The following is a 22,520-nucleotide window of genomic DNA, read 5'->3' on the forward strand; positions in this document are numbered from 1 at the left end:
AATTTTTCTTCATAACACTTGTTGCTACCTGGAATTGTATGATTATTTGTGATATTTTATGTTTATTTGTATGTCTCCTCTGCTGGAATATACAATTCATGAAGTTAGGGACCTTGTCCGCCATGTTTTCTGCTGTATTCCCAGCCCTTAAAGCAATTCATGGGATGTAGAAGATGCTCAGAGATTTATTAAAGAAATGAATAGATGTGTGCTTCTTTCTCAGGTGTATGACTTGTGTGTGGAGGGGGAAACATGATGGAGGTGAGTGCAGATGTCATAGGTACACACTGGGGCCTGCCTGCCCTTCAGAGAAGTTACTGTAGCTTCTTCCCTCATCACCACCACCATCTTTCCCATTTTAAAATTTATTTTATTTATTTATTTTTGGCTGTGTTGGGTCTTTGCTGCTGTGTGCGGGCTTTGTCTAGTTGTGGCAAGCAGGAGCTACTCTTCGTTGCGGTGCGCGGGCCTCTCATTGCGGTGGCCTCTCTTGTTGTGGAGCACGGGCTCTAGGTGCGTGGGCTTCAGTAGTTGTGGCACGTGGACTCAGTAGTTGTGGCTCTCGGGCTCTAGAGCACAGGCTCAGTAGTTGTGGTGCACGGGCTTCGTTGTTCCGCGGCATGTGGGATCTTCCCGGACCAGGGCTCGAACCCGCGTCCCCTGCATTGGCAGGCGGATTCTTAATCACTGCGCCACCAGGGAAGAAGCCCCATCTTTCCCATTTTTAAGTGTACAGTTCAGTGGTATTAAATGCATTCATAATGTGCAGCCATCACCGCCATCCATCTCCAGAACTCTTTTCATCTTGTAAAATGAAAACTTTATAATTCCCCTCTCCACACAGCCCCTGGCAACCACCATTATACTTTTTTTTTTTTTTAAATTTATTTATTTATTTATATTTTTGGCTGCGTTAGGTCTTTGTTGCTGCGCGCGGGCTTTTCTCTAGTTGCAGCGAGCGGGGGCTACTCTTTGTTGCGGTGTGTGGGCTTCTCATTGGGTGGCTTCTCTTGTTGCAGAGCACGGGGTCTAGGTGCACGGGCTTCAGTAGTTGTGGCACGCAGGCTTCAGTAGTTGTGGCTCACGGGCTCTAGAGCGCAGGCTCAGTAGTTGTGGTGCACGGGCTTAGTTGCTCAGCGGCATGTGGGATCTTCCCAGAGCAGGGCTCGAACCCGTGTCCCCTGTGTTGGCAAGCCGATTCTTAACCACTGCACCGCCAGGGAAGCCCTAGTTTGTTGTTTTTTTTTAATAAATTTATTTTATTTATTTATTTACTTTTGGCTGCTTTGGTTCTTTGTTGTTGTGCACGGCTTTCTCTAGTTGCGGCCAGTGGGGGCTACTCTTCATTGCCTGCACGGGCTTCTCATTGCGGTGGCTTCTCTTGTTGTGGAGAACGGGCTCTAGGAATGCGGGCTTCAGTAGTTGTGGCATGCAGGCTCAGTTGTTGTGGCTTGCGGGCTCTAGAGCGCAGGCTCAGTAGTTGTGGCGCACGGGCTTAGTTGCTCCGCCACATGTGGGATCTTCCTGGACCAGGACTCAAACCCGTGTCTGCTGCATTGGCAGGCGGATTCTTAACCACTCTGCCACCATGGAAGCCCTATACATTTTGTCTGTATGATTTTGACTGCTCTTAAGTACCTCGTATCCGTGGAATCATACAGTGTTTGTCCTTTTGTGACTGGCTTATTTCACTGAGCACAGTGTCTTCAGGGTTCATCCATGTTGTAGCAGGTCAGAATTTCCTTCCTTTTTAAGGCTGAATAATATTCCATCATATGGATATGCCACATTTTGCTTATCCATCCATCTATCAGTGGACACTTGGGTTTCTTCCACATTTTAACTACTGTGAACAATGCTGCTATGAACATGAGTGTACAAATATCTCATCGAGACCCTGATTTCAGCTTTGGGGGGTATATATCTAGAAGTGGAATTGCTGGATCATGCGATAATTCTGTTTTTAATCTTTTGAGGAAGTGACACTAGCTCCACCATTTTACATTCCCACCAATAGTGCACAGGGTTCCATTTCTACGTATCCTCACCAACATTTGTTATTTCCTGTTTGTTTGTTTGTTTTTACATAGTAGCTATTCTAATTGGTGTGAGGGGTACCTCATTGTAGTTTTTTTTTTTTTCCCCCCCACGGTACGTGGGCCTCTCACTGCTGTGGCCTCTCCCGTTGCGGAGCACAGGCTCTGGACGCGCAGGCTCAGCAGCCATGGCTCACGGGCCCAGCCACTCCGCAGCATGTGGGATCTTCTGGACCGGGGCACGAACCCGCGTCCCCTGCATCGGCAGGCGGACTCTCAACCACTGCGCCACCAGGGAAGCCCCCTCATTGTAGTTTTGATTTACATTTTCCCTGATGATTAATGATGTTGAGCATCTTTTCTTGTGTTTATTGTCTGTTTGCATATCTTCTCTGGAGACTTTAAAGTCCTTTTCCCATTTTTGAATCTGGTTGTTTTGTTGTTGTTGAGTTTGGAAGTTCTCTATAGGTTCTGGATATTAACCCCTTATCAGATACATGATTTGCAAATATTTCCGGGGTTTGCCTTTTCACTGTGTTCACCGTGTCTTTCAGTGCATGAAATTTAAAAATTTTCATGGAGCCCAGTTTGTCTGTTTTTTATTTTGTTACCTGTGTCTTTGGTGTCATATCCAAGAAATCTTTGCCAAATCCAGTGCTGAGAAGCTTTGCCCTATGTTTCTTCCAAGAGTTTTATAGTTTTAGCTTTTACGCATAGGTCTTTGATCCATTTTGAGTTAACTTTTATATTTGGTATGTGGTAAGACTCAAATTCCATTCTTCTGCATGTGGGTGTCTAGTTTTCCCAGCACCATTTGTTGAAGAGACTGTCCTTTCCTCATTGAATGCTCTTGACACACATGTTGAAAATAATTTGAGCATATATGTGAGGGTCTATTACTGGGCTGTCTGTTCTAGTCATTGGTCTATATGCCTATCTTTATGCCAGTACCTCACTGTCTTGACTTTTGTAGCTTTGTTGCAGTTTCTTTTAAATCCCTAATTAATTGTATCTTCTACCTCAGAGTCCATCATTCTAGAAGTGTAGCTGGGTTATTGCACTTTCTGGTTTTGCCCACAGGTTAAATAAGAATAATCCTTGTACTGATTGCTAGTTGAGTTGGATCATTTCTGTATTCAACAAAACTTGTTCTTTCAGCCCACTTGTAACCTACTTTACAGTATATCCCCATTAGTGTAGCATTTCACTGCTTGGAAAAGCTAGCATTTGCAGTGTTTTCCTTTAACAATAACAGTGGACCCATCCCGGGTTCCTCAGGTGTCTTGCTGCATATACTGTATTTCAACAATCATTCACTCAATAGACATTAATTTAAATTAACTTTACACATAAGGAGTGTGAAAAAAAATTGAGAGTAGGAGTTAGTACTAATGATGGGTGCACAAGTCCATGTCCACAGACTCCCTCAGATACGTAGTGAAAGGGGTGGGGCGTTGGTAAAATCTTTTCATGGGTAGAGAAGGTGTTTTGAGTATCAGCACTGCATTTAATGCCTGGGTTTTTACTCACCACATGAATGGCCATGACGTGCTTGCTAGACACCGGCAGGCACCAGGACTGCAGAGATGACTGGGGGGGGGGTGCTCTGGGAGACGGCCATCAGGTTCGGGTCTGTGATGTGCTCTGGCTGTGCACAGTGCGGGACGTGGGCCTGGGGGGCAGCGGCGGCGGGAACCACAGGCAGGATCACGGTTGAACAGCCTTGAAGGAAGAAGAAAAGGCGGGTGCGTGCGAGGTCACAGGAGCAGGAAGGGGCCTGATACTGGGAGGCCAGAGGAGGATAGGGAGGGAGAGGGAGGAGATTAGACCGAGAGAGGCGAGCAGGAAGCTGATTCCAAAGAACCTGATGTGCTCTGCTGGAGGATTTGTATTTTAGTCCTGGAGACAAAAAGACCCATTGCTATATTTAGTCAGCAGTACCAAATGGCAAGCATGGTAATGGGTGATCGGGTTGGGCAACTGAAAACAGGGAGGCCAATGAGGAACTTGTTGGCTGAAGACCTAGTAGGAAAAAAAAAGGATGCACTTAACCTGAAGTTCTCATTTAATTGGTGCTATTCATTTTTTAGAGGCAGTTTACAGTTCCTTTGAGCAGTGAGAAGTGAATTTATTACTGAGGCCTTTCCTCAGATTCTAGCTATATCTTTCATTCACAAGCAACCAAAAATTTGGTGTAAATCGCCTTAATTGGAAAAAAAAGAAAGTCTCGTACAGCTGCAAGTCCAGAATGAGGACTGGCCCTGCCTGGCTCAGCTCAGAGCTCACAGTGTCATTAGGGCGTCCGCCTGCCTCCCAGCACCAGCTTGGTTTTGCAGCCACTGCTGGGGACTGGAGGGCAAATGGCAATGAGCACGTTTCCAGCATCCTGCTCTCACACTGTGCAGAGGGTGTGTTCCCTGCATTCCCAGCAGAAATCTTGTGTGGAGGGCCCATTTTCAAGTGCTCATTTCTGATTGGTCACATGCCTCTCTCTGAGCCAGTCTTTGTGGCCAGAGGGATTAAGGCCCACAGATGGGAGTGGCATTAGTCCCATTCAGACTCTTGGTGGTTTGGTTTTTCAGGACTCTTGTTAATGGGAAGCTGTGGGAGGCGGGTGCCCCGCAGCGAACAGCAGTCGTTGATCCCAGCTGCATTTCACAATGCCGTGGTCTTTTCCTTCCTCCAGTTCTCAGTTTCCTTTTTGATAGAAGACGGCAAGAGAAAGTCAATCAAAACTCTAGCCTTATGTTACCTCACAGTAGTGTCTAGAAAAGCGCCTGACAGTAGATTCTCGGCCTGAGAAGTCCTTTAGCCACATCTTCTTTTGGTGCTTAATAATTGTGCTCTGTCTTTAAGATTATGACTTTGAAGAATCATACTTGATTTGCTGAGTTTACCTAGTAAATATTTGACACATGCATAATATTATATGTTTATGTCTAAGTGGACTTTTAATTAGTATAGCACAGAAAATATAGCAAGTAAAATAGAAGTATCTTGAGCTTTTTTATACTGTGTTCTTTTAAGGTCTAATTATTAGTTCAATGCTAACGGTTAATGAATAAGTCATAACACATTCACACAGTACATGAAGGCAGAAAAAAATAGAATAAGGGAGCTCTCAAATACAGTAAGTGGCAAGAGCAGGATGCATAAAAATATATCTAGTATACTAGTGTTGGTTTAGCTTTTGCTATAGACTTGATGGTGTTTCTTAATGGGTTCAGCCTAAAATTGCAAGGCAGAGTAGCACATATAAGCAAAATTTGTAATGTGGTAAAGTCATTCTAACAGCTAACATTGTTTGAATCACAAATAATGTCAAGTTGCTTTATGCATTTTCATTATGTCAAAAGTTAAAACAAGAAGCAAAATCTCCATTCCCACACAAATTTGCGCTGGATATGTTGTCCAAGGTCAAACTGCAGTTCTAGCAGCATTTTTCACACCTTGACACAGTGCAAAGGAAATGTCTGCATCTCAGAATCTGTTTAACTTCAGTGAGAAGCTCCCACCTAACTTTCACTTGGGAATGATTGATCTGCAATATGATGACATGCTAAAAGGCACGTATCGGGCTTCCCTGGTGGCGCAGTGGTTGAGAGTCCCCCTGCCGATGCAGGGGACACGGGTTCGTGCCCCGGTCCGGGAAGATCCCACATGCCGCGGAGCGGCTGGGCCCGTGAGCCATGGCCACTGAGCCTGCGCGTCCGGAGCCTGTGCTCTGCAGCGGGAGAGGCCACAACAGTGAGAGGCCCGCGTACCACACACACACTCAAAAAAGCACGTATCAAGGGAAGAAGCTAACAGAATTTTATAAATTCCTTCTAAGCAATTAATCTGTTCCGTTGAACCCATGCCTGTGGATTAATATCAGTAAAGACATTTTCAAAGATGAAATACGTAAAATCTTAAAAATCAGCATTAACAGGGTAGTTAGGTAAGAACCAAAAAAGACATCTAGATTGGAAAGGAAGAACGAAAACTATCTCTATTGACATACTGACGTGGTGTTGTGTATAGAAAATCCTAAGGAATGAAATTAAGAAAATTCCATTTACAATAGTATGAAAAAGAATAAGATATGTAGGAATAAATTTAACAAAAGAAGTGTAAGACTTGCACACTAAAAATTATAAAACATCATTGACAGAAATCAAAGAGATCTAATAAATGGAAAGACATCCCATGTTCATGATCAGAAGACTTAATATTGTTAACATAGCAGTGCTCCCCAAACTGATCTGCAGATTCAAGGCAATCCCTATCAGAATCCCAGCTACCTTTGTTGCAGAAATTGGCAACTGATCCTAAAATTCATACGGAAATGCAAGGGACCCAGAATAGCCAAAAGAATTTGAAAAAAGAAGAACAAAGTTGGAGGACTAACACTTCCCAGTTTTAAAACTTATTGCAAGGCTCCTGTAAGCAAGATGGTTTGATCCTGGCATACATATGGCTGGCCGTATGTAATGGAACTGAGAATTCAGAAATAAACCTTTGTAGTTTCCAGCAAGACCATTCAATGGGGGAAAGAATAGTCTTCAGCAAAAGGTGCTGGGACAACAAGATAACCACATGTAAAAGGATGAAGTTGGACTCCTGTCTCATACCACATACAAATATTAACTGAAAATGGATTATAGACCTAAATATAAGAGCTAAAAGTATAAAACGTAGGAGAAGACATAAGAGTAAATCTTCATGGCTTGTATTAGGCAGTGGTTTCTTAGATACCAAAGCATAAGCAGCCAAAGAAGATATCAATGTATTAACTTCATCACAGTGAAAAACTTTTATACTTCAAAGGATATCATCAAGAAAGTGAAAAGACAACCCATAGAATTAGATAAAATAGGGACTTCCCTGGTGGTCTAGTGGTAGAAAATCCGCCTTCCATTGCAGGGGACTAGGGTTCGATCCCTGGTCAGGGAACTAAGATCCCACATGCCGCGGGGCAACTAAGCCTGCGTGCGTCTAGAGAGCCCGCCTGCCGCACACTACAGAGCGTGCCACAACTAGAGAGAGAAAACCCACACGCCACAACTAGAAAGAAGCCCACGCCGTGACAAAAGATCCTGCATGCCTCAGCGAAGATCCCGTGTACCACAACTAAGACCCAACGCAGCCAAAATAATAATAATAATAAAGAAAATAAATAAAATGAACATTAAAAAACCAAATTAGATAAAATATTTGTAAATCATTTATATCTGATAAGGGATGTGTATTCAGAATAGATGATTTAAAAATGGGCAAAAGATTTGAATAGACATTTGTCCAAAGAAGATATGCAAATGGCCAATAAGTACCTTAAAAGATGCTTAACTTCATTGGTCATTAGGGAAAATGATGAGATACCACTTCATCCTCACTAGGATGGCTAAAATAAAAAACACAGACAATAACAAATGTTGGTGAGGATGTAGAGAAATTAGAATCTTCATATACTTCTGGTGTGATTGTAAAATGGTATAGCTGCTTTGAAGAATAGTCTGGCAGCTCTTCAAAAGGTTGAATATAGAGTTACCATGTGACCCAGCAATTCCACTCCTAGGTATATCCCCAACAAGATTGAAAATATGTGTGCATACAAAAACTCGTATATGAATGTTCACAGCAGTATTATTCACAATAATCGGAAGGTGAGAACAATCCAGATATCCGTCAGTGGATGAATGGATAAACAAAGTGTGGTACATCCATGCAGTTAAATATTATTTAGTCATAAAAGGTAATGAAGTACTGATACATGCCACAACACGGATGAGCCTTTAAAACGTTACACCAAACAAAAGAAGCCAGGCAGGAAAGGATATGGATTGTATAATTCTATTTATATGAAATGTCTAGCATAGGAAAATCTATAGAGACAACAGATTAGTAGTTGCCAGTGACTTGGGAGAGAGAGGAATGGGAAGTAACTGCTAGTGGGTACGGGGCTTCTTTTTGGGGTGATGAAAAATGTTTCAAAATAAGGTAATGGCGGGACTTCCCTGGTGGCGCAGTGGTTAAGAATCCGCCTGCCAATGCAGGGGACACGGGTTCGATCTCTAGTCCGGGAAGATCCCACGTGCCGCGGAGCAACTAGGCCTGTGCGCCACAACTACTGAGCCTGCACGCTAGAGCCCGTGAGCCACGACTACTGAGCCCGCGAGCCACAACTACTGAGGCCCGCATGCCTAGAGCCCGAACTCTGAAACAAGAGAAGCTGCCGCAATGAGAAGCCTGCGCACCGCTATGAAGAGTAGCCCCCGCTCGCCACAACTAGAGAAAGCCTGCGTGCGGCAACAAAGACCCAACGCAGCCAAAAACAAATAAATAAATAAATTTAAAAGAAAATAAGATAATTGTATTGTTGCATAACCCTGTCAATTATACTAAAAACCACTGAATTGTATATTTAAAAAGCAAATTTTATGGTTTTTGACAAACAAAGCGAGTGCCAGACACGTGTTCTAGGTGAACAGCTACAGGAGCTCTTCTCATTTCTCTATTCTTGACTTACGAGTATTCCATTAAAAAAAAAAAACAAAAAACTTTCGACTGTTAAAGGAGTATGACCTAGTTACAAGAAACGTTATAGATTCCTGTTCCTGCTCACAAAAGAGACAAGCTCCTTGGTGGCCTCTTAGTACATTTCTCTCAGACATTTTAATGCACATTAATAGGTGTGCATGTGTATTTTAACCAAAAATGAGATCATACTGTTGTATAAACTACTTCTCTTATATATATTGTGAGTAGCTTCCCATGTCAGTAAATACACTTCATAATCTCTTTAATGGCTGTAATATCTAATTGCCTGGATGAATTATAACTTATTAACCAAGTCCTCCTTATTTGACATTTAGGTTTTCTCTACATGTTTGCAGTTATTGACAGCTATATGATCAGCATCACTGTAGCTAAATCTGTGCACACTTTGGTGATTTTTTTTCCTTAGGCTAAATTCCCGGAAGTAGAATTATTGATCAAAAGTACATATGCATGTTTAAGATATTTGATATGTATTGTCAAACTGCCCTCAAGAAGGACTGTGTGTCCATGTGAATTTTGAAAGTCCCTTCTGCCTGTATAATAAAACTTTATTTGGACCTTTGAATGTGTTATTAACCCTGCTGAGCTTTAATATAGCTGCAGTAGTGGACTTCCACTAGTGGACCACCAGTGGACTTACCTGGTGGTCCAGTGGGTAGGACTTCATGCTCCCAACATGGGGGGCCCGGGTTCAATCCCTGGTTAGGGAACTAGATCCTGCATGCCACAACTAAAAGATCTCGCATGCCGTAACTAAGACCTGGCACAGCCAAAATAAATATAAATAAATAAATATAAATAAATAAATAAATATTAAAAACATTTTTATATACATATATATATATATATATATATATATATATAGCTTCAGTAGAGAAACATGTTTATAATGCTGAGTAAAGAGAAAGCCAGTCTCAGCAACTCAAACAGAAAGGAGTCCTGTTTTCAATAATTACACAGAACTTTTCTACCTTCTTTGTTTTATACGCTGTGAATAGAGGAAAATTATAACATTTTCCTCTGTCTTCAGAAGCTTCAAATCTACATTGTTATGGTTCTGTTTCTGCTCCTGTGAAAGGACAAGCTCTATCTCCAGAAGATATCACTGATAAGGAATGTCAGGTTTCAGCTGTTGTCCAGCCAAACACATTAGATAAATGGAAATATACTGAGAGTTCTTACTTGGCCATCAAGCACATTTTCCCTTGGCAAATGGAATTGACACCACTCAGCCAGCAAATATGTTTTTCGGGTTCACGAGATCTGCAAACATGCCCAAGAAATTAAGTAAAAAGTATGTTAATCATGATGAGTATAGAGGGGAGGGGTCCTCCCACTCTTATCTGGTGGCATGAAAGTAATTTTATGTATTTGATCACAGTAAAGATTGGCTACACAGTTGATGGTGTATGATTTGATCCAAGAGATCTTTTGAATTTATTATTATTGTGCTTTTCCTTTCTTCCATCTCATTCATTAATTCATATCTATTTCCTGAGGGCCCACTGTAGGCCAAATATTCTTCTAAGGAGTTTTCTTAATTTTGCCTTTGTCTTTCTTTCTAATCTTTTTTCCCCCTCTTGTCTGTCCACTGGTTTTAATAATAGTTTACCAAATGAAGGGCAAAATGAAGTGGCAAAGCAATTAAAAATACTCAAGTCCCAGTTTAGGGAGGTAAAGTAAACCTACATCTTGGAATATTGTATAACCAAAGAATTTGTAGTAACATGGGGGTAATGTTTACAATATAAGTTAAGTACAAAATTGTACAAATAGTGTGAATTCAATCATGTGTGTTTTTGTTTTTTGTTTTTGCGGTACACGGGCCTCTCACTGTTGTGGCCTCTCCCGTTGCGGAGCACAGGCTCCAGACGAGCAGGCCCAGCGGCCATGGCTCACGGGCCCAGCCGCTCCGCGGCATGTGGGATCTTCCCGGACCAGGGTACGAACCCATGTCCCCTGCATCGGCAGGCGGACTCCCAACCACTGCGCCACCAGGGAAGCCCCAATCATGTGTTTTTTTAAAGCATGTGAAAAAGACCAAATGAAGCAGACCAAATTGTTATAATTTTCGCTGGGTGGTAGGATCGTGGATGATTTGCTTTCTTCCTGCTTTTCCAGTTTTCCTTAGTTTTTATAACAGGCATATATAGTCAAGGGGAAAATAAGCTTAAAATACATAAAGTATTTTATATCTGTTGTTTTTTAGACTGCAAGATATAGGAATGAACCATTCACCTGTTAAATGTTAAAATCTGCTAGTAAGGGACTTACTTCCCTGGCGGTCCAGTGGTTAGGACTTTGCCCTTCAACTGCATGGGGCACGGGTTCAATTCCTGGCCTGGGAGCTAGGATCCTGTATGCCGTGTGGCGCGGCGGGGAAGAAAATAAAATCTGCTGGTAACATGAGCAGTCATTACTGATGAATGGGAAGTACAGAAAAGAGGACATTTAATTGTGTGTATAGTTTAGAATTTATACTGAAATTTAAATTTACATGTGAATGAGTTTATTAGCTTGAATTTACATGTGAATGAGTTTATTAGCATTTTCTATAAATATAAATGGGTCAGATTTATTGAGATCATAAATCCTAAATAATAATTACTTCAGTAACAGATATCGAAATAATGGATTAGGACTTCCCTGGTGGCGCAGTGGTTGAGAGTCCGCCTGTCGATGCGGGGGACACAGGTTCGTGCCCCGGTCCAGGAAGATCCCACATGCCACGGAGCAGCTGGGCCCGTGAGCCATGGCCTCTGAACCTGCGCGTCCGGAGCCTGTGCTCCGCAATGGGAGAGGCCACGACAGTGAGAGGCCCACGTACCGCAAAAAAACAAAAAAAAACAACAAAAAAAGGATTATTCTGAAGTGCTCTGATTGACAGTGTCCTATGGTCTCTTAATTTATTAGTGTGTACCAATTTGTGAATGAAAATAATTTGGTAGGGGAATATATGTGTAAGTATGTGGGAAATAATAGTGTTTGAAACTTGTTATTCAGCGTTGATCATTGAAACTCGTCCATTCTTATTTTAGGAGAATGACATCTTCCTGGGCTGGGAAAAAGGAGCTTATAAGAAATGGGGAAAGAGTAAGAAAAAGTGCTCAGATCTAACTTTAGAAGAAATGAAAAAACAGGCTGCTGTCCAGTGTCTTCGATCTGCTTCTGATGAAGTAAGTTTACATTTGATTTCTAATACTTAGGGGAGAAAAAAAGGTGGTGTGTCTTAAAAGTTTACCGATAATACATCTTAACCAAAAAAACCTTAGAAAAGTAAAGTACTCATTATCTCACCACCATTATGTAAACATTGCCATGTTTTCCTTTATAGTATTTTTCTATATATATTGAGTTTTATATAACATATTCTTTTTTATGTACTGTTGTAGTTGGAGAATACATAAAATTTTATATATATTTTTCCCCGTTTAACATGTATTTCATTTTGTTATTATTGATACCTTATCTTTATTCTTTTTAGTGGCTAAGTTACGTTTCATCAAATAATATTCCAGTAGCCGCCTAATATATTCTTTATTACTGGATATTTAGAGTGCTCTTGGTTTTGTGTTATGCTCTCCAGAATATTTTCATGCGTGGCTTTTTCCATGGTGTATATGTATATATTTTGGATACATTGCTAGAAGTGGGAAAACAGTTCTAACATTTAAGAACACTATGTTTGCTTGATTCATAATTTTTTGTTTGTTTTTAAGGAAAATAGTATAAGATTGTTTTAGTGACCTTTTAACGTTTCACGTAAAATATTTATGTCCTTCAGCATCCTGAACTAACGCCATAGTTTTAGAGCATAATCGCTGTTTAAATTAATACTCTGATTCTTTGTTGCTCACTATAAGATAAAATCTCTGCGATCATAACTGCTTGGAAAATTATTTTGCGTTTACCATGCTATTTGAGATAGTGTGCTTTAAGCACCTTTACAGTTCAAAGTTAAATTGAGAAGATTCATACAAGGTGTGGAGAGCAGCTTCCGACCTGCAGAAACTTCCTTCCTAAATTAAGTTATCAAGCGGTCTGATGTTGGGGGTAACCAGCTTTGCTGCATTTGATAATCTGCAGAAGTTCTGTTTTGTCTCCCACCTACCACACATAGCCGTGAAAGCTTGTTCAGTGCTTCCCAGCTGTGTGTTCTCATCCTGCTCAGAGTTGTCTGTGGGAGCCCGACTCCCTGGCCTGTGCCCATGGTACCTGGTGCCTACCCTCACATCCTAAATGCAGTTGTGCATTTCTGTCTTCCCTTCACGACTGTGCTCCTTGGACGCCAGGACTGTGAGTTCCCCATCTTTGCCTCTCCTGGTGCCTAGCAGAGTGAGTGCCTGTCGTGTAGAAGGTACTGCATTTCTCTTGAATTAGTTGAACCTCAGTTTCCAAAGCGTCTTCCACTTTCATCCAGTCCTTCTTTTTCCCCTTCCCACTGTTTTCCTCTCCCTCACCTCTTGGATTTTTTTTTTAACTTCTGATTTCTTGAAGCTGCTGCCTCATAGACTATGGGATAGGAATTTGGAAGTTACCACTCATGTGGTTATCTTAGGTACCTTTTTGTTACAAAGAGAAGGAACATAATTAACCTAGTTTAGGAGAAAATGGAAATATACATAAAGGTTACAGGGATATCTCACTGAAACCCAGTGCTGGAAATGCAACAGCCTGGGGAGTGACCTGAACTGGGAACCAAATGACTGGCAGCCGAAGTCATTTTCTCTAATGACCCACAGTCTCTCATTTGCTTCTCTCTGTGCTTCTGGGTCATTCCCTCTCTACCTGAAGTCTGGCTTTCTCTGCTTCGGCACACGCATGGTGAAAAAATGACCATTCTAGCCCCAGCCCAGCATGACTGCTGAAGTCTGGTACCCAGCCCCATTCAGTTGAGGGAGAATCTGATTTGCTAGGCTTGGGCCGGTTGTCCACCTGTGCTTTGATAAGCTGTGGCGAGGGGACAGAGTTGCCTGCAGGTCCATTCCTTCAACAGGGGCTGAGTGATGGGCAGTCCTCAGAGAAAAGGGGGTGGTTGGACAGTTACCCAAAAGGTGTTTTCTGTGTGACACTGAAGGGGGTAATAGATTGGTAAAGGATTTCAGAGCTTTTAAAGGAATTGAAAATGGAGATGGTTTTTAAAAGTGAGAGGTTAGTTCAGGTAAATTCTTTGAGCAAAATCCAAAAAAGCTACTGCTGAGTCATGGTGGGGAGGAAAATATTATTAGGGAGTTTCAATCTGGGAAAGGATCTTATTTCTGCTTTGGACCAAAGTTGCTGAGAAATGACTCTAGCCTTCGACTCATGGTGAAGTGGACTGAAAAACAAGGATAGCTGAAATCAGCTGTGGGCAAAGGGGGAGCACAGGCATCTTGTTGTGTGCAGTGCAAGACCCTTCTCCTCTGACAGCTTTTTGAGTGTGTGTAATTCATCCTAGCTGAGCATAATGTGTGCCAACAAAGAACTGGTGTCAGGTAGAAACAGTGCAGGGGAGGAGAGTGGCTTGCACAGATCTTTGATTCTTTAAATTGTTGCTTTAGAAAATGCTTTCCTTTGCCTGGCTGTCAAAGGCGGGATTTTTGTTTTCAAACCCAATGAAGCATATTTGTCCTAACTCTTTCCTTCTCATTTTATTAAAAATTACTGCGTTCTTTTTCCTAATAAGGATTGCTTTTTTAATCTTACCAAATTAAAGTCGGCTGAGGAAGTGAATGTGCCAGTCGTACACCAGGAGCTCAGCCGAGTGCTTGGGGACAGAATGAAAAGGAAGTAGGAAGTCCTCAAGCCCCGGAGCCCTGTCCCGAGCCGCCTGCTGTGTGTGCATCAGTGCACAGCCCCCTTAGGACAGCTCACCTGGCTCTTGGGAGCCAATGGAAAGAAGTTGAAAAGAACCCTCTCTAACTATGGCCTGTAACAATGGAAAGGATTCACTGTGGTCACTTAGGAACTGTAGGCTAGCTTTTTTCCCCCTAGAATCTGCCTGGTGGCTTCAGTGAAAAGAAGAGAGCAAAGAAGGCCCTATGTAGGAAATTATAATGCAGAGTTCCATTTTATCTTATATTTTTGCCACAGTGAATGTTTGCACGTGGGTGTGTTGTTCATTCCCTAAATACTGAGGATGGTAATGTTCGCGATTCTGTGCTTTGCTTTCCCACCCAGTTCTAATGCCAACTTAGACCCCTTCTTCGTGCAGCTCTGTGTAGTCACTACTAACTGATCAGAGTCAAAAGCCACTAACAAGTTTACAGTCTAATTGCTTAAAATGTTAATGACATAATCACAAGACAGTAACATAGGTGATGCTATCACTCTATTAGGTAGGTAGGTAGAGGTGATGTTCTGAGTTACATGTGAGATGAATTCTTTTCTCATTACTTTCGTGTGTGCATGTGTGACTGTTACAGCTACAGTGTTAGCTGTTTCTGTAAAAGCATCCAGAGTTATCAGACTCTTCGCTCGCCATGGTTTAAATAGAATGGTAGACTTCTCTGACTGCAGTTTTACATCCCTGTGGTGGGACGCTGTGCCTCCGCTTAATCCTTGCATCAAGTTGTACCCACATTTCAGCACGTCTCTGAACCCGCTCAGCCCAATATTTATCTGAGAAACGTCACCAAAACCATAAGGAAACTCAGTTATGTCCAAATTTAATTTTATACATTGATGGTAGTTTGGCAACACCCGTGAACATCTGTGAGCCATCGTTTATTCCTGTTGGGGACGATGACCTTTAATGGGCTTTGTTGTTTGTTAAGTCCCAGCTGAAACTGCCTTTGTTAATACTCTTCGTTTACACGTGCAAATAAAATGGAATTCTTTGGTACTCACTTTTTTATTTTTTCGGTATGCGGGCCTCTCACTGTTGGGGCCTCTCCCGTTGCGGAGCACAGGCTCCAGACGCGCAGGCTCAGCGGCCATGGCTCACGGGCCCAGCCGCTCCGCGGCGTGTGGAATCTTCCCGGACCGGGGCACGAACCCGTGTCCCCTGTATCGGCAGGCGGACTCTCAACCACTGCACCACCAGGGAAGCCCTGGTACTCATTTTTTGCTATAACATTTTGCATTTGATTTGAGTGCAGTTAGTAATGGGGTCTGTAAATAAGAACGGTGCTGTGACTCAGCGATAGGCCACTCAGACCTCCCCCAGGTGGGCATTTTATAGTTACGTGATGTTATTCTAAGCTGTTCTGTTTCTCTTACCAGTGGACATGGCACATGCCTGATGTGGTTACATATATCCACACCTCCCTTTCTCCCTTTTAAAAACATAAAAAGTGGAACTGTGCCGACTGTTGTTTTTTGAATCCTCAAGTTTACTTGGTTCTGTTTTCTCTTTCCCCAGAGTTGGAGCTTTTCATATTGTTTTGTTTTTAATAATTAGTTATATTTCTGTTTTATTTTTATTGAGCTACTTAAAACTGAATCAGGGCTAGTATTTCATCTCCCATTTTGGGAATGGTTAGGATATCAGAAACTCAACAAGGCCCTGTTTGGGGAATAAAGTTAGGATGCAATGATAACTTATTTCAATTAAGTTAGTCTTGAAAGTAACAGCACTGCAACTTACCCTGGGTAACTGACTTGCTCTGTGGTTATTCAGCGTCTTGTAGAGGATTTATGTCCTCAGTACAGTGAAATCTTATTGCAACTGCTCATGTTTTCACATTCAGCTAAGTTCACCAGTAACATTCTTTTTGCCAGTAAAAGTACGTAGTACATCTCAATATTTTGCGTATGTTTTGTTTATATGCTGTACAGGGTTGTATATAAAATACATGTAAAGTCATTTATGGCAATTTACTTTCAAGGTTAATTTTGACCATATACATTGTTTCTTTGCATGCTGACATTTGAACTTATCCATTCTGGATAATGAGCATCAAGACAATGGTAACTAACATTTACTGAGCCCTTAGATGTGTGCAGTGCCCGTCTGGGTGCGCTGTCCACATTGTAAGAGGTGACGCTGTGCTCCCTCTACAGGCCAGACCCCTGAGAAGCCAGTGGTTATTAAAGCCAAGAATGTTCACAATTGCTGTGTTGTCACAGCCAACCCTGCGTGAGGAGGCCTAGGCCTTATCTCCTTGGGCATAGAAAGAGCTGGGTATTCAAGGAAGCCTGTAGGCCGTTATGAGGACTTGGCTTTTCCTCTGAGAAGCCTCGAAAGTTGGAGAGTTTGGAGCAGAGGGGTGATGTAACTTGACTTAAATGCTGATAAGGTGCTGCTGGCTGCTGCATTTAAGAGTAGATGGGTTGGGGCGAGGCAGGGTAGTTGGAGGGGCAGAGGCAGATGCAGAGAAAGCAGGTAAGGAGCTATTACCTTATTAGTCCAGCAGGCCGATGAGGGCGAGACCTTGTTTCTAAATGTATTTTGAAGGTAGAGCTGACAAGACTGAATGTAGGGTGGAGGAAGAGGGCAGAGGCAGAGAAGGTAGCCAAGGTTTTGGGGCTGAGCAGCTGCAAGAAAGGAATCTTCATTTACTGAGGAAAAGGAAATTGGGAAGAAGCACTAATTTGTGGGTGGATGGGTGTGAGATGCCTGTGAGAGAGGCCGGTGGAGATTTTGAAAACGCAGTTGGATATGCATGTCTGGGGTTGATGGGCTGGGTGGTTTGGGGGAGGAGATTGAACAATAGACCACTGGCTTGTTTGGCCAGAGCTTGCCGTCTGGCGTGTCTCCAGGGGCTGAGTAGGACGCTAAATGAATGAGGTGGTGGGGAGTGGGTTGGCCTGTGGGAAACGCCGTCCCGGTGGTGCCAGGTCTTCTCTCTTTTTAGAAAAGGTAGAAAGTTGGGATTTTTATAGGAAATTTCCTACACTATTAAATGCTGAAAGTGAGGGTGTGGAAAAGGAAACAAGTGGGGAGGGGCTGCTCTAAAAATCTGAGGGTGAGGTGAGCAAAAGGGCATAAAAAGAGGCGTACGCGGGGGTTATTGAGTGGGGTGTGACAGACCGAGTGTGAGAGGGCGGGAAGGCAGACGCGGGGAGGGACAGAGACCAGAACAGTGAGCACCTGTGTACGTGGCTTGAGAAACACATAATTGTGAAAACAGCTTGAGCCCCGCAAGTGCCCTTTCCTCGTGGTACTTCTCTCCCTCTCTCTCCAAGGTTACCAGTGCTCTGAACTTGGTTTTCCTCTCTCCCGTGCACATCTTTATACTTTTACTAAATGTTATTTGAGGGGATACACAAATGTGTGACTATTTTGCATGTTAGCTTTATATGAATGGTATCATACTCTATGTATTTTGTAACTTGCTTCTTTTAGTTAACATTTTGAAAGATTTATCTTATGTTACTAGTATGATCTTATAATTTCTCTTCACTGCTAAATGTCCATTGTAACACTGTAAAGCTATTTATTCTTCTGGTAATGGACCTTTCAGTTGTTTCCCAGTTTTGATTGTTATAAAGAACACAGCAAGGACCATTCTTGTGCTCCCACCCTTGTGCACATGTACAGTGCCTTTTCTAGAGTATATACTTAGGCATCAGACTGCTACATTAAAGTCAGTTGTTTTTTTCACCATTTTAGCATTACAGGCTTGCGTATCTGATGAAAGCTATGGACCTAACCAGAAAGATTATCTTTTCTTCTATGCCTCCTCGGCCTATAGTAGGTGTGCAGTAATATTTATCCATTGCATACTTCCCTCCTCCTCTATACCACATTCTAGAGAGCGAATATAAATAAGAGCTGGAGGCAAGCCATTGGGTAGATTTTTGTAGATCCTCCTGTGTTTAAGGATGGGAATCACAGCCCTCATGCAGGTGCCTTGGCAGAGACAGCACAGCCTTTTGTTTGTTTGGATTTTTTGTTTAAAAATTATCCTTAAATGGCTGTAGGCCATGGATGTTTATTCCATCCACGTAGCCACGTGCCCCACTGCTTCCTATTGCATTATACCTGGCTGTCACATGTTTGTATTACTTCCCTGGCCACTGAAGACATGAGTTTATGAACCCTGGTATATATTCTCAGTTGTCTTATTGGTGCTCTTTTATTTATTGACTTAACAAGTCTGTGGGTTGGGTAGGGCTCAGCTGGGAGTTTCTTTTGCTGGTCTTGTTTTTTTTTTTTTTAACTATTGATATATATATATATATTTATTTAATATTTATTTATTTGGTTGTGCTGGGTCTTAGTTGGCACGTGCGGGATCTTCATTGCCGCACGTGGGATCTTTTAGTTGCGGCATGCGGGCTCTTAGTTGTGGCGTGTTGGATCTAGTTCCCTGACCAGGGATCGAACCCGGCTCCCCTGCATTGGGAGCACGGAGTCTTAGCCACTGGACCTCTAGGGAAGTCCCACTGGTCTTGTTTGTTTGGTTTTTTTGTTTAATAAATTTATTTATTTGTTTTTATTTTTGGCTGTGTTGGGTCTTCGTTGCTGTGTGCGGGCTTTCTCTAGCTGCAGCGAGCGGGGGCCACTCTTCGTTGCAGTGCACAGGCTTCTCATTGTCATGGCTTCTCTTGTTGCAGAACACAGGCTCTAGGCACGTGGGCTTCAGTAGTGGTGCAGGCTCAGTAGTTGTGGTGCACGGGGTTAGCTGCTCCGCGGCATGTGGGGTCTTCCTGGGCCAGGGGTTGAACCCGTGTCCCCTGCATTGGCAGGCAGATTCTTAACCACTGCGCCACCAGGGAGGCCCCCGCTGGTCTTGTCTGAGGTCTCATACCGTTGCAGTCATTGGCAGCTGGGACCGGAACATCCAAGATTGCTCTCTTAGCTTGTCTGGCACCTCAGGAGGGATAGCTAGGAGCTGTGACCTTCTCCGCGTGGCTAGCTTAGGCTTCTGTCTACGGCAGATGGAGCCCGGGAGTTAGCATTCTGAAAGGGCATGCATCACACTTGCTAGTGTCTCACTGAGGAATCCTAGCACATTTGGGGGAGGGACCTATATACTAGGGTTGAGTGCCAGGAGTCGTGGCTCACTGAGGTTACCAGGCTTTCCCCATCCTGACAGGTACTTTCGTGACAGATGGAAGCCAGACAGGCTTAGGACACCAGGCACCTCTGGGGGAAAGCATGAGAAACCATAATGAAAACTGGGGACTAAATGAAAGTTGGCAAATTGTTGAATCCCCATCCCGTTCTTCTCCCTGTCTGCTAGAACTCTGAAGATTGGGGAATTTCTCTCTGAGGAAAAGGTTGCTGCAAAGAAGAAACAATCCAAGGGACAAGATGATCTCTTGAAAATTCTAAACATGATAATGGGAATGAAAGAACTCAACAGAAGGGTTGGAAGGTATAGCTGAGGAAATCTCCCAGGAAGTAAAAGCAAAAAACGACAAATAGGAAAGAAAAAAGAAATTAGGGGACCGATACAAGGAGTTCAAAACCCAGCTATTTGGAAGTGTCATTGGTATGCTCCCATTTTCCAGCTGTGAAAAGTAAGGCTTTGCTAGGTGACTGGCTTAAGGGCGGCCATGTGGCTAACCCTGAGGTGAAGTTCAAACCCACGTCTTTTTGACTCCCAGCGGCATGGACCGCTTGAGTGCCCCGGAGTACCACATTGGTTAATGATCACAGGGTTGGTGTGGAACTGCCTGTCACGCATTTAGGCAATATCCAGTCCCAAAGGGTTCTCCATAAAAGATTAACCTTTGAGATGATTAACATAGCTACAGAAGCCTTTGACTACGGAGAGGAGAGAGAATGAGGCAGAATACGTCAGATTGCCTTTGTTTCCTTGATGCTGATGATTAAGTTCAGTAGTTGAGAAGGATGGGAAGCGCAGAGGGGGGAGAAGCATTGGAAACGCTGTGGTATGGGAAGTGATAGAAACTTATCAGGGAACAAATAAAAATCTTACCCAGAAGCAGTGGGACAGTAGCTGCAGTGTTTGACCTGGGCTGCATCATCACGGAAGTGGCTCCACCCTGTAGCCTAGGAGAGGGAAGGCAGCAGTGCCAGCACCGTGGAGTCCCCAGAATCCAGGGGACTCTGCAGTGTCTGGGTCAGGTTAGTTACCTTTCCTACTCCTCCACCCTCAAACTCAAATCAGAGCAAACACTCAAGGCATTTTAAAAAGCAGTGAGTCCAAAACTGAGACTCTGGGAAGTGAGAAACGGATCAACAGTCTAGAGGGGGCACCAGTATTTAGGTGACCCACGTGACAGGCACTCTGAGGGGTGCCTCACACGCACATCACCTTAGTTTACCCTCGGGAATCTTGAGAGGGAGGTGTTCAGAGACCAGGCGTGGCGCTGCACCCTACTGCCCTGTGAGTATGGGCAAGGCAGGAATGCAGGCCCAGATACATTGCCCCCAGCCATCTCCCAGCTGTGAGAAGTAACAGTTATTCGAGGGTAAACTCCCTGAGGGTAGGGAGCTCATCTCTCCCCGTGTCCTACCTGGCCGTCGGGGGCCCTGACCATTTGCTGAGAGTGAGTGAGTGAGTGAGTGAGTGAGAGAGTGAGAAGTACACGAGTGAATGGTCATGCGTCTGGAAGACCGCTTATTGAACATCTCCTGAAAAGTGCCCGGCTCTGTGTGTGCGCCCCCCGGTGTTCAGATTTGGATAACATAACTTGAATTTTAGAGTGGTCCTGTGGTTTGCAGAGCAGTTTCTCATGTTGGTTTGGCACTGGGAGGTAAGTGGGTATTAGCCATCTTACAGCTGGGAAAAGCAGTTCATGAGTTACGTGGTAGAATGTTAGTGTTTTTTCACCTACGGCATTGTTTCCCCTTAGAGCTGTCACTAAGGTGTGAGTATAATGTACTGCAGGCTCTCAGTATTCTTGAATGCCCTCGCGGATATGGTATACCGTTAAAATATGATTAACAAAATTATCTAGTATTTAATATCATAGTTGGGAAAATGGACAAAGTTTCTCATTAACAACGCCAAGTCGACACCTCAGAATGCCTGCCAGGAGACAACAGGGTCCGGTGCTGCTTCTGACACCCCTTCTTGTTGCTCAGTTTGCTATCATGATAACCCAGTGGTCTAATGATTTTTTTGAAAAAATACAATTATGATGCTTCAGGAATCAAGGAAGACAGAATCGGGGTCGGTAGAGCTTGCTCTTGTGTACAGGGTTGAGGACTAAGCGTGTTGTCTATTATCCATTTATATATGAGAGCAAATGTATATACTTCTAGCTGCATTACTATCCAGAACAGCTAAATTGTACAGTTGCTTGGAAGTGCTTTCCGAGACAAAGCGTAAAAAGTAACATCTGGCGACTGTTGTAATGAGCGCTCTATGGAGAATAGTAGGTGGCCCGCCGTTGCAGAGGATCGAGCGGAGTCGTATAAGCAATCCCTAGGGCTTGGTGTTCTGCCCTGGAGACTGGCACCGGCTTTAGAAACACAGTGACACAGGCTTGCTGTACAGACCAGCGTGCAGCCGCGAGTCAGCTGACACTGGTGTTAGGTTCATGGTCTGGAGGAAGTGGAATAAAACGGCCATACTCATCACACCTTTAACATTATGGTAAGCAGAATCTTTCCGATGGAATTGTGTAGTCAGAGTTGTGCTTATGACTAATATCTGCCATGGTTTTTAGGAATTTTTAAGGAAAGGACAGCTCTCCTCTGGCCCATTTCCCTTTCTTCTTTTGTCCTGTCTCCTGTAAAAAGCTGTGATATGATGTGGATAGACTGTAACTATCAATGTTTACAATTAGCTGTTTTCATTGTAATCTTTCTTGCTGCTCAAACTGTGTAACTGCGGTTTCTTGTTGAGGATATCTGTAATACTTTGCTGAGTCATTTTGTGTGAGGTGAATGGGGTAGCGTCTATTTTTAGCCCCTCAAGGCCCTGTGAGGACGACAGGAGGCAGAGTCCTGTGCCTGTTCGGGTTGTGACCACCTAGAGAGACTCGATTCCAATTTAAGTAGGGCTTTCAGCCACTGAATAAACAAAAAGTTCCCAGGAAATACGTTCACTTTTTTTGTACCTTGTAAAAGATTTTTCTTTCCTCCTGTGAGAAATAGAG

The 22,520-nt window shown here is 43.3% G+C and overlaps 1 protein-coding gene across 6 annotated transcripts in view; it reads left to right on the forward strand.

The window, feature by feature from the left end:
• The window catches only part of KIAA0232 (KIAA0232 ortholog), a 91,831-nt gene that overhangs the window by 46,230 nt on the left and 23,081 nt on the right, over positions 1 to 22,520 (forward strand). For 5 of the 6 annotated variants that reach the window (XR_003432301.1, XM_027103762.1, XM_027103763.1 and 2 more), the window contains exon 3: positions 11,615 to 11,752. Coding sequence is in view for 4 of the 6 variants with exons in the window: in XM_027103762.1 (XP_026959563.1) it covers positions 11,615 to 11,752 (138 nt within the window). In the remaining 2 variants the exon portion in view is untranslated. Of the gene's footprint in view, positions 1 to 11,614; positions 11,753 to 22,520 lie in introns of those variants that run through there. The other variant, XM_027103761.1, reaches the window with a different exon arrangement.

Source organism: Aethalodelphis obliquidens, unplaced genomic scaffold, assembly GCF_003676395.1.
Source record: "Aethalodelphis obliquidens isolate GAN/ISIS:26980383/991018 unplaced genomic scaffold, ASM367639v1 scaffold6, whole genome shotgun sequence".
NCBI classification, from domain to species: Eukaryota; Metazoa; Chordata; class Mammalia; order Artiodactyla; family Delphinidae; genus Aethalodelphis; species Aethalodelphis obliquidens.